Source organism: Myiozetetes cayanensis, unplaced genomic scaffold, assembly GCF_022539395.1.
Source record: "Myiozetetes cayanensis isolate MyiCay16 unplaced genomic scaffold, myiCay2020 scf2-11, whole genome shotgun sequence".
NCBI classification, from domain to species: Eukaryota; Metazoa; Chordata; class Aves; order Passeriformes; family Tyrannidae; genus Myiozetetes; species Myiozetetes cayanensis.
This window is the reverse complement of record NW_026087411.1, coordinates 37,337,176-37,350,605: the sequence shown is the minus strand read 5'-3', so window position 1 is coordinate 37,350,605 and position 13,430 is coordinate 37,337,176. Positions and strand designations below refer to the sequence as shown.

Below are 13,430 nucleotides of genomic sequence, written 5' to 3'. Positions count from 1 at the left end.
TTTTTTTTTTTTTTTTTTTTTTCAGAATTGTGAACCCTTTTTCCCCTGAAGTCCTTCCTTTAATCATTTTTTTCTGCTTTTGTGACTGATCCCCTGCATTTCTGAGCCTTAGCTTATCATTTTTTTTGTGTTGAATAAAGTCCATGATTCCCCTCTTGCATAAGTGTGGTCCCACAGACTTTGTTTTTTGAAGAGGTTAGGTTACGGTTTATGAAAACAATTCAGTAAATTTTGTTCACTCTACAATCTATTGCTCATGGCTTGAGATGAATATAAACAGATTATTTAGAAGACCTATTCTCTAACTTTGATCTCCTTTCCTGGATGTCCTCCAGTGAATTTAATTTAACATGGCTAATGCTGAACTCTGCTGTCTTGAAATGTTTGTAATTGCACATTCTGACTATATTCTCATCTTCTCTATTTCTCATGTTCGGTGGTCACCTCTACTAGAAATGTGTACCCAAATGTGTACTGTACTAGAAATGCATACTCAAATCTTGTGTCTCTTTTCTCAGTAATGTACAAGAGATCCGTTTTTCTGTTTGTTGGTTTAGTTTTATTTCTCCCAAGATATTCCAGGCTTCAGTGTGGGGCATTACATAATGGTACATGCCCTCTTTTAAATTTCTTTTAGGATCCCCACTGTCTGACTCCAATGAAGCAGTGTATTAAAAGTAAAAACAACGTTTACAGCTCTTCATTTCTCAGTGTAGTATTATAATGGCTCCTGAAAGCCAGTTTAAATTTAATTCTTAGCACTTGTGTTTCCGGTATATCTGTGCTTTGTGGGTATAATGCTTAATCTTTTTTTAGTATATGGTAAACATGAAGGATCAACAAATGCCAAACAAAAGCACAAATCTTCAGAGAACTAGCAGCTGTCATCACATTTATACCAAGGATAGTGTCCAGTTTCCACAGGCTTATAAATTACTCAGGCTTTTGGATAGATATTAATGATGATTGGAGATGGCAGGTTCATGAAGTATCTCTGGCCTTTTTGTCAAATTTCAGGTTATAGTCCAAAGGACAGAAACTTTAGAATTGTTTTAAGATCTTATGATAAAACTTGCATGTTCAATCTTGGCCCATTTTATCAACTGAATGAATTGAACAGATGGTGGCAGATGCTAAACGTAAAAGATTAGTCTGAAAAATAAAAGTTGAACAAAGCTTTAAAAGTAACAGAAATAAGACAGGATTGGAGTTTTTAAGATTGTTGTTGAGAAGCAGTGAAAGCTTTTGCTATAGCTTTTCCTCTTAAAATGTCAAAAGTATTTTAAAGAGTAAGTTCAGTGGCAGGTTCCCTGTTCAGAAATACATTGCCTTTATTGCTAGTTTCCTGTTTCATGGAGAGGTTGCTAATTATTGCTCATGCATGTCATGAATTCTTACTCATAAGGCTATCTTTAGTCTTTCATTCTTCTGCTAGTATTTTATGAAAGAAAAAAGAGGTTTTAAATTAAAAAACAAAAAAAAGGTCTAGCAAGTCAATGGTCAACTTATAGAAAGATGGATTAGCAAAAGCCTACATGGAGCATGTTCTGTGAAAAAATTGCTTGCCTATTAAATAACTATTGCCTCCTTGCCATTTATGTTTTTCCTCTTTTAGTAGTTGGGAGTTGTTCAAGTTGGGTTTCTAAAGATTCAAATAAAAAAAATAATTATCCTTTGACTGAATGATATGTAAGAAATTAATGCTTTGTGAAAAACTCTTTTAGTCCCAAATCATAGAGTCATGAAATTTTTAAGGTTGCTGAAGACCTCTAAGATTATCAAGTCCAATCATTAACCCAGCACCACTGTGTTAGCCACTAAACCGTATCCCCCCATGCCACAGCCACAATCCTTTTGAATGCTTCCAGAGATGGTGATTCCACCACTTCCCTAGGCAGCCTGTTCCAATGTTTGACCACCATTTCAGTGAAGAAATTTTTCCTAATATCCAACCTAAACCTCCACTTGCTCAGACTGAGACCATTTACTCATCCTGTCACTTTTTAGCTGTGAGAAGAGAACCACCTTCCTTGCTATATGTAGTGCAGCTGCAATCCTATGCTTTTTAGCATTTTACCATATTATACTATCCTATTAGGGTAAAATAAACATGAGATTGTTAAATGGGACAGCTTTGGCAAGAATGTAACCACAGGCAAGTTTTTGCAGCTACCTGTTGAAGGATAACAGTTTTTCACAAGTAAAAATCTCATCTCCTGCTTAGCTCCTCTGTTAATTATGTGTCACAGAAGATGTAAGATAGCTATCTTCAGAGATAAACATTTGCATTAGAATTTATAGTGTTCACACACCAGTGAAAGAAGCTGGAATTTTCCTATCAATGCAAGGCAACTTTATTTAGAATCTCTGTGTTATTAAGAAATATTGACAGTACTCGGTGTTTGTATTTTATCCAGTAGCTGCAATTACTATACATTGCAGTGGTATAGTCCCTAATTATTACTTCCCATTTCAGATTTTCAGAACTTAATCTCTATTGCACTCTGAAGGGTCCAATAACTACTTTTTCTCCCCAGTGATATTATCCAGCAATATCTTCTTCCATATGTGTCTGAAATGCACACTAAATGTTTATCTTTCTTTGTTTTTGACTGGACTAGCTCTCTACATCTTTTTTACAGTGCTTTTATTTAATGCTGTTACTGTGTTGAGTACAGCTGTTAATTCCTTCTCAATTTATCAACTGTTTCAGCATATTCTATAATGAAACAGCTAAATGGACATCTTCTGAATGGCATCTTTCTTTACTGTGTTATGATGTGATTTTATACACAGTCATGTTTGACAGTTTGGAATAGGCACTTCCCCTTCTGAGATTTGTAGTTGTGATGCCTGACTAGGCTGTCATCTGTTTCTGAAATAATGCTTCCCCAAGGAAGCAAGGAGACAGACAGCATGAATGGGAAATGCTATAAAAATGGCTGTTTTCCTATTATCTCCTGGCCACCTGTGGTGATGCAAATGCTTTTTAAGGAAACAAAGATGCTGCTGAGTAGTAGCAGATGGTGGGACTTCACAGGTCAGAAGGAAGAGAAATTAGTGGCACCAAGACACTACTTAATTTTAACTTATTTGCACTGTTTATGCCAGTCTGAGAATTAGTGGGTAAAGAGATCACAAATAGACTCCTTTCTCAGAAGTCAGAGAGCCAAAATAACAGTGACTGGTGTCCAAAGAACTTTCCTAAGAACTGATATCAGCTAGGAGAACTTCAATTCCAAACTGCAACACAGAGCTTGCAACAGCGCAGCATTTCTTCAAGCATATTTTCAATGCTTGAGCACAAAATATGTGAGACTGAATGTAGTTGCATTTTATGAAATTTGTCAAAGCAGTATTTTGGAGGTCAGTAACGAATAAAACTTTAAAAGTTAATAAAGGGAAACTGTAGACTAGAACAGAGAAAACGTTTTGTTGACCTGCTGTTTTAATCTTTGTTTGTAATGTAGCATACCATAGCAGTTCATTTTGGCTAAATCAAAGTCCCCATGTCTCTTCTTCCATTGCCCAATCACACTTTGTGACACTTTTTCTTTTATGCCGAGCAATTCTGAATATTCCCGAGTTTAGTAAAATGAAAAAAATTGGTTGATCACTTGCTGAAGTATTGATGCTGTTTCCTGGCTCCCTTTTCTTTTTTTCTTTTTTTTCCTTAATTTTAATTACCTATTTATTTTACAGCTGTTAACTTGGGCCCTGCAGTCTTCTACTCCTCTTTTTTTCCTCTTTCTTTCTTCTATCTGCTTACTTGTGGTGATGCTACTGTATACACTTTCAACTGAAATGGTTTATATGTAGGATGTTGCTAGGTCTTTTTCAGAGAACATTGCTTACCTGCTTGTTATTCTGAAGAACTGCTGCAAGAGGCATATACTGTATGTTAAGTTTACACCATCTGTTTGAAATTTTAAGAATCATTGTGCATAAGGTGAAGGTGATTAGCCTGTTATTTCAAGAGATCTTTATATTGTATGACTTTCTTTAGATTAGTTCACTTTCTTAAGAATTTCAGTTAGAAAACAGTATCTTTTTTCTAGCTTGGAACTGAGAATACAGAGAGAGTTGAGTTTGTGTATATTGCACGTCTCTTTCCAAGAGAAAGTTTTTACAGTAGTAATAATCACATTGTCAAATTGAATAGAGGTGAAAGGAATTTTCTAAGTTTTATTTGGGCAATTCAAATTTGTCAGAATCCAAGTTTATTGTGGAACTGTGTCAGTGTAAGTGAAAACAACTCCTGATGGAGAAACTTCTTGTCTCGTCTTACATTTTTTGGAGAGTTAATGAGAAAGGACAAACCGTCAGGTCATCCAAGTAACAGCTAATAATGTAGTGGTCTTGGGATGTGACCTTCCAAGTGGGAGTTCAAGCTGGATGTGGCTAGATCTTGATGTTCTTCTGTTTTGTAAAAAGCTAGCTACTGTTCCCCCTTCCAAGAAAAGTTTGTTGTAAGCTCATCAGTTCAATCTATTCAGCCATATTAAATGCAGAAGTTATTGGGGAACAGAAAGACCAAAACAATAACTCTAGAACAGAGCGAGTATAGATGTGGGAATCTGAAATTTAGTTTCCAGATTTCTTTCCCCATGAAAACCCTAACTGCAGGGCTATTGGCTCTGTTTGCCTCTCATATTACTGGGATATGGTGTTGAATCCTGAGCGAAGTTTGATGGGATCAAACAAGTTGGGCTTTTTTGGTTTGTTTTTGGTTGTTTTTTTTGTTTTGTTTTTTGGTGTTTTTTTTTTTTTTGAGGAAGTTAAAAGTAATGGGAAATAAATGTTTCATGATTTTTGACACAGTGTTTTTAAATTAATTGTTGAGGCAAATCGGTTCTCTCAACAAGAAGAAAAACCTACTTAAATAAAATGCTTATGCATCAAATTTAGTTCATGAGGATAAAGTGCTACTTCAGCTATACATTAAAGTATTATGAAGGACTTGCTGTTTTTCAACCTTGAAAGGCATCTGTGCTTACTGATACAGCCAAAGGTAGTACAAGTTGAGAACCATGTTTAATCACTGCTCTGGTTCTGTCAGTGGTGAGATAGAGCTTTGTTACTGAATCTCTCCTCAAAAAGTGAGCCACTTTCCCTATTCTTGATAGTATTGATTCCTTTATTTTAAAAGCTGCCTAAAATAAAGCAGTCTCCTGCTGAGCAGAGCATTTTGAGGTAGTCTGGCTCTAGTTTCTCAAACTAAACCCTTGCTTCTCTAATTAACTATTTGTATGTAGTAGAGAACATGCAATTGTCTTTCACTTTAGAGACTGTATACTTGGTATACTAGAATGATTAAACTTCCCAAATGGAAAAAAAAATAAATCCTTTCCATGCACTTGAAACAGACGAAATGACAAGCAATTATGTACAAATGAGGTACAGGGTCTCTGGAGCTCTTAGCCTGGTAAACACCTCTGAGACAGGGAGTCTGATCTCTTTTTATCCCAAGTACCATAAAATGTAATTCTGCTATGAGTTTACTGAGTTCCATTTTAAATGCAGTGTAATTCCTCTACCCACTCCTCCACTTCCCCCTCCTGAAAGTATGTCATCCAGACTGATTTGATGAGTAGGAACCCTCTTGTAAGTCCCACTCTGTGTTTAATCCTGGCCCATTTATACCTGTCTGCAAACATGCTGACATTTCTGTCCTCCCCTCTTCAGGATAACTTTGCTTGTTTGGGGTTCTAGTGAAAATTTTTTCAAGTTTACTATTTGAAAATAAATTTCTTACAAGATAGAACCCAATTGCATCAATGCTTAATACAGGAGCCATCAGGCAATTTGGTACCAATGCACTTTTATTTAAGAAAGTTTAGAGTTACCTCCTCTGTCTACTGCTCTGCTGACCTGAAGAGCAGAGGTTACTCCTGGTAGCAGAGTGCTTCTATACTGCCTTACTTTTCTACCTCACTGCACTTTTGTGCTTTTGTTTTTTTGTTGGTTTTTTTTTTTTCCTTGTTGACAAGTATTGTCAAAATACTTCTGATCAGACTTTTTTTTCCCCCCCATTGATTCTCACATTGCTAATTCATGCTTTTGCAACCATTTTGGACAAATGTGTGTACACTTATTGGTGTTTCAACTTCAACTCTTATACCTTTTTTTAAGCATTTCTCACAATGGCTTTGTTTCTTGAACTGGAAGCAGATAAACAACTGACTAAAAACTGAAGTGACATGGAACAGAAGGTTGTATTACCTGTATATCTCGAGGAACAATGAAGCATACATTCAAGGTTGCATATTATATGCCAACAGTGAGGGATATGCTGATCTGTAATTCACTCAGTGGCCAAGGGAACAAATCTAGTCTCTGTGAAAATGTGTGACCCCTTTTCTGAAAGCTCCAGGCCCACCAGAATGACTTCTGATGTTTCCTGTAAGTCTAGATCATGGCCTTAGATCTGGGTTCACCAGCTTCTTTCTGTGTGTCATTTTCTAGAGGCCCTTTCTTTGAGTAGCTTACAGTATTGTTTTCCATTTTTAAAGACTAGCTGGAAAACATATCCTCAGCTCAAGCAGTGAAGGAACATATTTAATATTTAATCTGTTATGTTCTTGAAGTATGACACTGTGGTACCAGAGAATGAGAAATTGTTATGAAAAGCCATTCTTTGTGCATGCTTAAAACTGTCTGGGAAGCGAGTGAGTTAAACTACAGACCAGACTCTCTGTGATTCTAAATGCTAGATGTATCTGTGGTAAAATGTATATTGATTAGGTACCATCAGATCCTGCAGGCAGTTTGCCTTGCCCCTGTGCAGATGCTCTGCACTTTTAAGAACCACTGGAAAGTGCTGTGTAAGGAAGTGTGGAAACAAGAACTCTTCTTGACATCACGTTTATTGCACCGGACTCAGACAGCTTTAAGCTTTCACTGTCTGCCCAGAAATGAGTCTGAATAAATAAGATTGAGATCATTCATTACAAGGATATATATGTAATTTTTTCCATCAAAAGAGATGCTTTAAAAACTAAATAGTGGAGTCTGAGCAAGATGAAGTGGAAATCCCAGATGTATTCAAATCTTGATCACGGTAAGCATATTCACTGACTGTATGTACAATGATAATTACCAAAAATTGCCTCTGAAATTATAGGATTAAAGGAGAAAAGTTGAATGTTTCAAAGTTTTAAGTGAGTGGCTTCATTATGTTACAATTATTAATGATAAAAGCAAATTTAGATTTTTTAATTTGGTTTATTTTGTTTCTTTTGCTTGAATAGTACTTTAATATCATAGAATTGGCTGCATATACCCTCCTTCAAACTGTTCTAATAATCTAATAATGGCATTTATGGCTTTATCAGATTTGGAAAAGGAAAATGGGATGGGTTAGTATATTAACTGACAAGGAATTAAAGACAAACAAAGAGAATTAGATTTTGGACTGTAGCTTCAGTATAAAGAAATTAGTACATTGAAAGGATTCACCTCTTTTGAAGGGTATGAAAGTAAAGACAGGGTTAATCTTCTCCATTTTTAAAGTGTAAACTATGGACTATCAACTTCAAGTCCAGAGCTTCAGACCACGTTTCTGTGATGAGGTTTTTAGTATTTTAAATTATGTTTATAACTTTGAAAGCAATCTGAAAATAGTTGCTGGTAAATGCCTTGTTTAAATGTTGAAAGTTGATTCATTTTCATTGTAGTGCAAGTCCCTCCAAGGCATTTTTGCAAGCCTAAATTCCTATTACATAATGAGTCTATTTCATTGTCTTTCTCTGTGTTGAATAGTGAATGAAAAAAGCTCCCTGGTTTTTATATTCATAAACAAAGCTCCCATGCTGGGTTGAGAGTCAGTTATGGACTTGTGTGGTGTCTTAATTTATAACTGCTATAGGTCATATGCTGTAAATTATATCAGCAAGAACATAGGTACTTCATATTTTATTACCTTCATAATGTATCCCATCTGTACAATAATTCTGAGCTATTTTTTTGAAATACATCTCAATTCCTGTAGACTAATCATACTTTAAAATTCTGTTTCTAAATGATTGTATTATATCTTTCAAGAACTGGCATGTTGAAATGTCGTGTCCAAGAAGAGTTTAACTGTTTGTTTTCATTATTCGTGCTATGGCAGTATTATCTACAGTCTGTTGTCTTTTGTTTTATTGCTCTGTAATCCTATTGAAAGTTGACTGTGCTTAACCAGTTAATGAATTAACATACTGCAGAGTATGTTCTTCCCTACGTTCCCTGGACTGTGCAACATAGTGGAACGGGCAAGAAAAAATTTGTCCTGGTTTGCCTCAGTGACCTTTTTGAATCTTATTTTCTTATTTGTTTTTGAGATTTAGATGGTGCAGAAACATGACAAATAGCAAAATCCATCACGTTTTCTTTTTCTCTGTACAGTATGTACAGGTATGACTCTCCCTCTCCTTTTTACTCAAACAGTACTAGAGATTGAGCAGTAACTCAGAAGTACATAATAGGCAAAGGGAAGAAAATAAGTTACTCAAAGAACTGGATGTTCAAATGCTTTAGCATTCTAATGGAAAGGACAGGCTTTTCGAGGAAAGTAATGTTCAGGGCTAGGTAAAGAACCTGACTTTATTTTTTATTAGGTTTTTTATCCATTTATTTTTACCTTTTTCTAAGACCTATATATCTATCTGGATTTTTCATGATGGGAAGGTCTAATGAGCTTCCTTTGAACCTGACTGGGGCACTCTCTGGAAACCAAAACCTTTAACTTTATAACTAGCATTTGTCTGTTCCAAGTAACTTGCTCTCAATAGAACATTATCACCCTTATCACAACTTTTTTTTAGGCAAGTAAAAACTTAGTCACATAGAATAGTGATTATCTCAAGAAAGTGTCTTTTTTTCTTCTTCCCCCTGAAAATCTTTTCAAAGAAAAAAAAAAAAAGGAAGTTTTAATCTAAAAATGAAATATGTAGCATGAAAATATATATTACCAATGTTTTACTCAGGCAATAGCATGAACAAAGTCTAATGAACATCATCTTTGTAAGAAGGTATTACTATGATATGACTGTATTTTCATCCAGTGACTTGATTTTTTTTTTTTCCCAGTTTTGTACTGCAATATTTGCATCTTTCCAGGTCACTTACTAGGATACTCATACAGTTGCTGTGAATGATCTCTGTAGAATATACAGAATTCTAAAGGTTTAATCACAAGGTGTGTGTGTTGATGCATACTAGGAGTGACAAGAATAACTGCTTGGATTGTGGTCATCTAAAATCTTTTTGTTGGTTTAAAGCATAAGTTTGCCCTGGTTTTCATCAGACAGTCTTTGTGTCCTACTTTTAATCACAGAATCAAACTCAAAGCTATTGAGTAATAAGGATATAATCTGATTTGAGCCCAGAAGACTAGGAATACTTTTAGCTGTTGATTTGTTGGTTTGGGGATTTTTTTCTTTTATTCCAAAAGAACCTCCACCTTTTTATCTGCCCTTCTAAGAATATGAAAATGGAAATTATAAAAATTAGGCTGCAAAGAGTAAGTATATCAGTTTAATTTATGCTGAAATAAACCTACTCATTTTCCTTGCTTGTGCATTTAGTGCAAAAAGGTTATGTAGAGTGTGGACTGAAATATTTTTCTCTAACCTACAAAGCTAACTGTATGGAACCTGTCATGATATACAGAATGTGTTATCTCTCTAAGACAGGAAGTGGAAAAGAGTTCCTTACGATCAAAAGGATGCTGACTTGTATCCTACCACGTTGTTGTGCTGTAGATAACTAAAAGCTTAATTATCTGTTATTAATAGAAATAGTTCCTTTAATATAGGTTTATTTTAAGTCTTTTTCAGCAGGCGAAGAACATAAAACCAAGCCTGCCTTGATATAGGGGTGGATATTGATTTATTTGTACTGGAAACAAAAGCTTAGATATTTAAAGCTTGTCTTACTACATGAACTTCTCAACCTTTTTTTTTTTTTTTTTTTTTTTTTAAATAATCACAGCAAGACCAGCTTTATACTTGGGCTGCAGTCAGCCAACCCACACATTCAACAGATTACATTGAAGGAAGCTTTCCAAGGAGAATTCCATCTGCGTGGCCCCCACCCAAACCTCCAGATGAAGAACAAAGACTCAAAGTTTCGGAAGAAGGTATAGTTCAGACAAGATAAATGTCTTTTAGAATCCAAGGTATAAGCTTAGTATCTTATCTACTAACAAACACCTGGCTTTGAAGATCTTGGATTAGCATCAGAAGTAATGTTAGCTAGTATGAATCTAATAAATAATATTCTGCAAAAATGCATTCTCTTTGTTAACAATGATGTGTATCTGGCAACTGCTGACTCAGTGGCGTTTACCAGGTGTCATGACCTTTGTTCTTTTCCAGTTTACATACCTTCAGAGCCATGAAATATGGGTTCTTCTCTTTTCTTAAAAATATGGAAAACTTCAGAAGCCCACTGGTGTATACTGCAAGTTATTAGAGTGCTGTAAGGTATTTCTTTGCAGATTAAGCAGTCCTGTGCTGACAGTGGGGTAGAAAAAGTGTATCTGGAAAAAATAAATTGAGGTCTTGTTTACAAAGTCAGTTTATCTTAAAATTTGTGAGGTTATGCTACCAGCCAAATTTCTGCAATCTTCTTCATGCTTATTAAGAGCTTTGTTTAAGCTGAGAATTAAAACAAAAACAACCAAAAAAACCAACCCTCTCTTGTAGCTCGCAAAGAAATTTAGAAGAGAATTTCAAACCTGTTTTCTGTTAGTAGTGTTGATGCACAAATACCACAGGTTCTTGGAGGCTTTACTTTCCATTAGTGTTTAGCAGCTCTCAACACTTCTGGACTGCATTCATCTTCATGGAGAGCCACTGGATATTCTCACATTTTCCGTTTCTTACCACTCCTATTTTTCATTGCTCACCTTTGAAGAATTAAGTCATTATTTCAACAGATCTCTTTGTATTGCTTGTAGGTTTTGGGTGGAGTTAATTTCAGATTTGCTTCTCTATTTCCTCTGTGACTTTTACCTGTTGGAGATCAAGGAAACATTTCTGCATTCATCTCACTCATGCAATTCAGAGTGTGGAATGCTGTAGTACTAATCAAACAGATTCTTGAGCTAGTCCAGCTTTTAAGCAATGATGCTGCACTCAATGAAAGTGCTACCACATGTGGTAGTAGAATTCACTGCCACTACTCCGAAAGTTGTGTTTCTCAACTTGGAGACTTAGCTAGTGGATGTGTGATGAGAGTATTTATGAACATACTCTACACTGGAAAAGCAAAAGGGTGAATTTCTTTTTATTTTATTTTCAGGTTTTAGCATGCCATAGGCTGGTGCAAGTTAAAAACACTTTTGTGCTCTAAAATTTAGAAGAAATTTGATTACATGAAGTATTTTGAAATGTAAAGATACACTTGGAAGTGCATTTCCACCAAAAGGATAATACTAATAATTTTGAAATGTATTCATATTACACATGGCTTGTTTCCATCCTATATTATTCTATTTAATACTATACCTACTACATGGATGTATTGTGTACAGGAGTAATCTGTTCCTTATTTCAACACCTGCCCTCAAAATTACAAAAACATTAAGAAAATAGAGTTGGAAACAAAGTCGCAAATTTTATGTTGGGGCTATTTCAAAAAGTAACATAAATAGTTCTTAAAATTTATTTATTGAAATTTTGGTGTGATTTTTCGGCGTAGGGTGTGGAGGGAAAGGAAAAGCTTTAATTCTGAATACAGCTGACATAGATAAATTATTTAACTTTTCTTTGATTGTTTATCTACTTGCCATTTGGAAGAACCTGGAAGTGAGTGATGTGAAACCTGAGGATAAACACCTCTCCCATTTTATGTATATGCACCATTGAAAGGTGTAGGGGATGAACGTTTTTTTAAAAGGTTTAAATTATTGTGTGTAGGGTAACTGTATTTTGTATTATATATAATTATTGCTATCTGGATTAAGCAGATAAAATATTAACATTAGAAACAATGGTTCACAAACAAAAACACGTGTTTTAGACAAAAATATCGATAGAGGAAGGAATGCAGAAGAATATTTTTATAGAGAGAATCTTTGTTTTTATTACGCACATTAGCATGAGGACAATAGTAGGCCTTCAAGTTTTAAGTAAGGCAAGATGAAATCCTGCAAAGTCTTAGGTAATCTTTCCAAAATTAGCAAAGTAGTTAATCAACTGTTTAGTATAGTATGTATTGAATAGTTTTGCTGTATGCTGTGTATCATGTGGAGTATTGATGGGTGTGAAGAAAGGGCTATTAGGGTGGTCGGGAGTTTTTGAGGGGTTTTATCTCAGGTTGATTATTGTTTGATTGGGGTTTTTCTTAATTTTTTTTTAGTTTTTTGTTTTGGGGTTTCTTTTTAGGTTGGCTATTTATTTAAAAAATGAAGTTTGGAAATACCTAATGTGAATTTGGGTTCAAGTCAACAGATGCTTACGCCAAAAACATTTTTCATTTCTGGATTTGGAGAAGGTTTTCCACAAAATGAGTCAACATCACCAATAAGATCAATGTGTATACCACTAATTTTCTGTCTGAATACTCAAAATCTGTTTCTGACACTGCTTATGGCATTTCAGTAAACCATTCTCACATCTCACCACATTGCCTGAATCTAAACTCAACAAGGTATTTGAAATTCAATTATTTTAATGCTTTGCTGTGGACATTATTCTACTTAACATATAGGAAAAGGCAAATAAACAGGCACTAGAGTCCAGTCATCCTGTTTCCCATGTGAATGTTTTAACTACTTATGAAGAGATTCAAAGACTGTGCAACTTCTGCAAAACGAAACAGTCCCAGGACAGTAAATCTCTCTGTGGATTTACAACCTGAAATCTAAGTTAGTTAGTTTCCTTAAAAAAAAAAAAAAATGTAAACTGAAAAAAGTTATCAAAAAATAATGTTTGGTGTGGTTTAAAGGAAAGGTTTCATTTGTCATATAGAACTCTTTTTCTTTCCTTGACTACCTTTTTTTTTTTTTTTTTTTTTTTTTTAAGTGTGGTGGTAATGTTTGAGGGTTTTTTTTATTTTGCTTAATAAAGCTAAAACCCTGTTAGTTTGCTGGGAATATATTGTATTGGTTAAATTTTTTCAAGCTAACCTTGAAGTTAACTGTTCATATCACCCTGACTTCACCTTATATTAAGATCTCTTTTTAGAACAAAACTTGTGCAAGGTAAAAATAAGCTAGACAAATCTGTCACATTGTTAAATATGGACTAATAGATACGAGCAGTCTGTTCATATTTTTTTAAGTACTTTTGAGTAAGGGAGGTAGTTGAGCTAATTTGCATGATAGAAAACATTGTCATGTGTGTAAATGTCTAGTCCTAGAAAACAAGCGAAGAATAAACCTGTTGTGAGCAAAGATAAAATCAACATGAACATTTCTCTCAACCATAGAGAAATCTAAA

General features: G+C 34.8%; 1 protein-coding gene across 8 annotated transcripts in view; it reads left to right on the top strand.

Moving 5' to 3' along the window:
* Positions 1–13,430, top strand: part of FMN2 (formin 2) — a 155,826-nt gene that overhangs the window by 20,199 nt on the left and 122,197 nt on the right. For all 8 annotated transcript variants that reach the window (XM_050314237.1, XM_050314236.1, XM_050314234.1 and 5 more), the window contains exon 3: positions 9,976–10,123. In XM_050314237.1, coding sequence (XP_050170194.1) covers positions 9,976–10,123 — 148 coding nt within the window. The remainder of the gene's footprint in view (positions 1–9,975; positions 10,124–13,430) is intronic.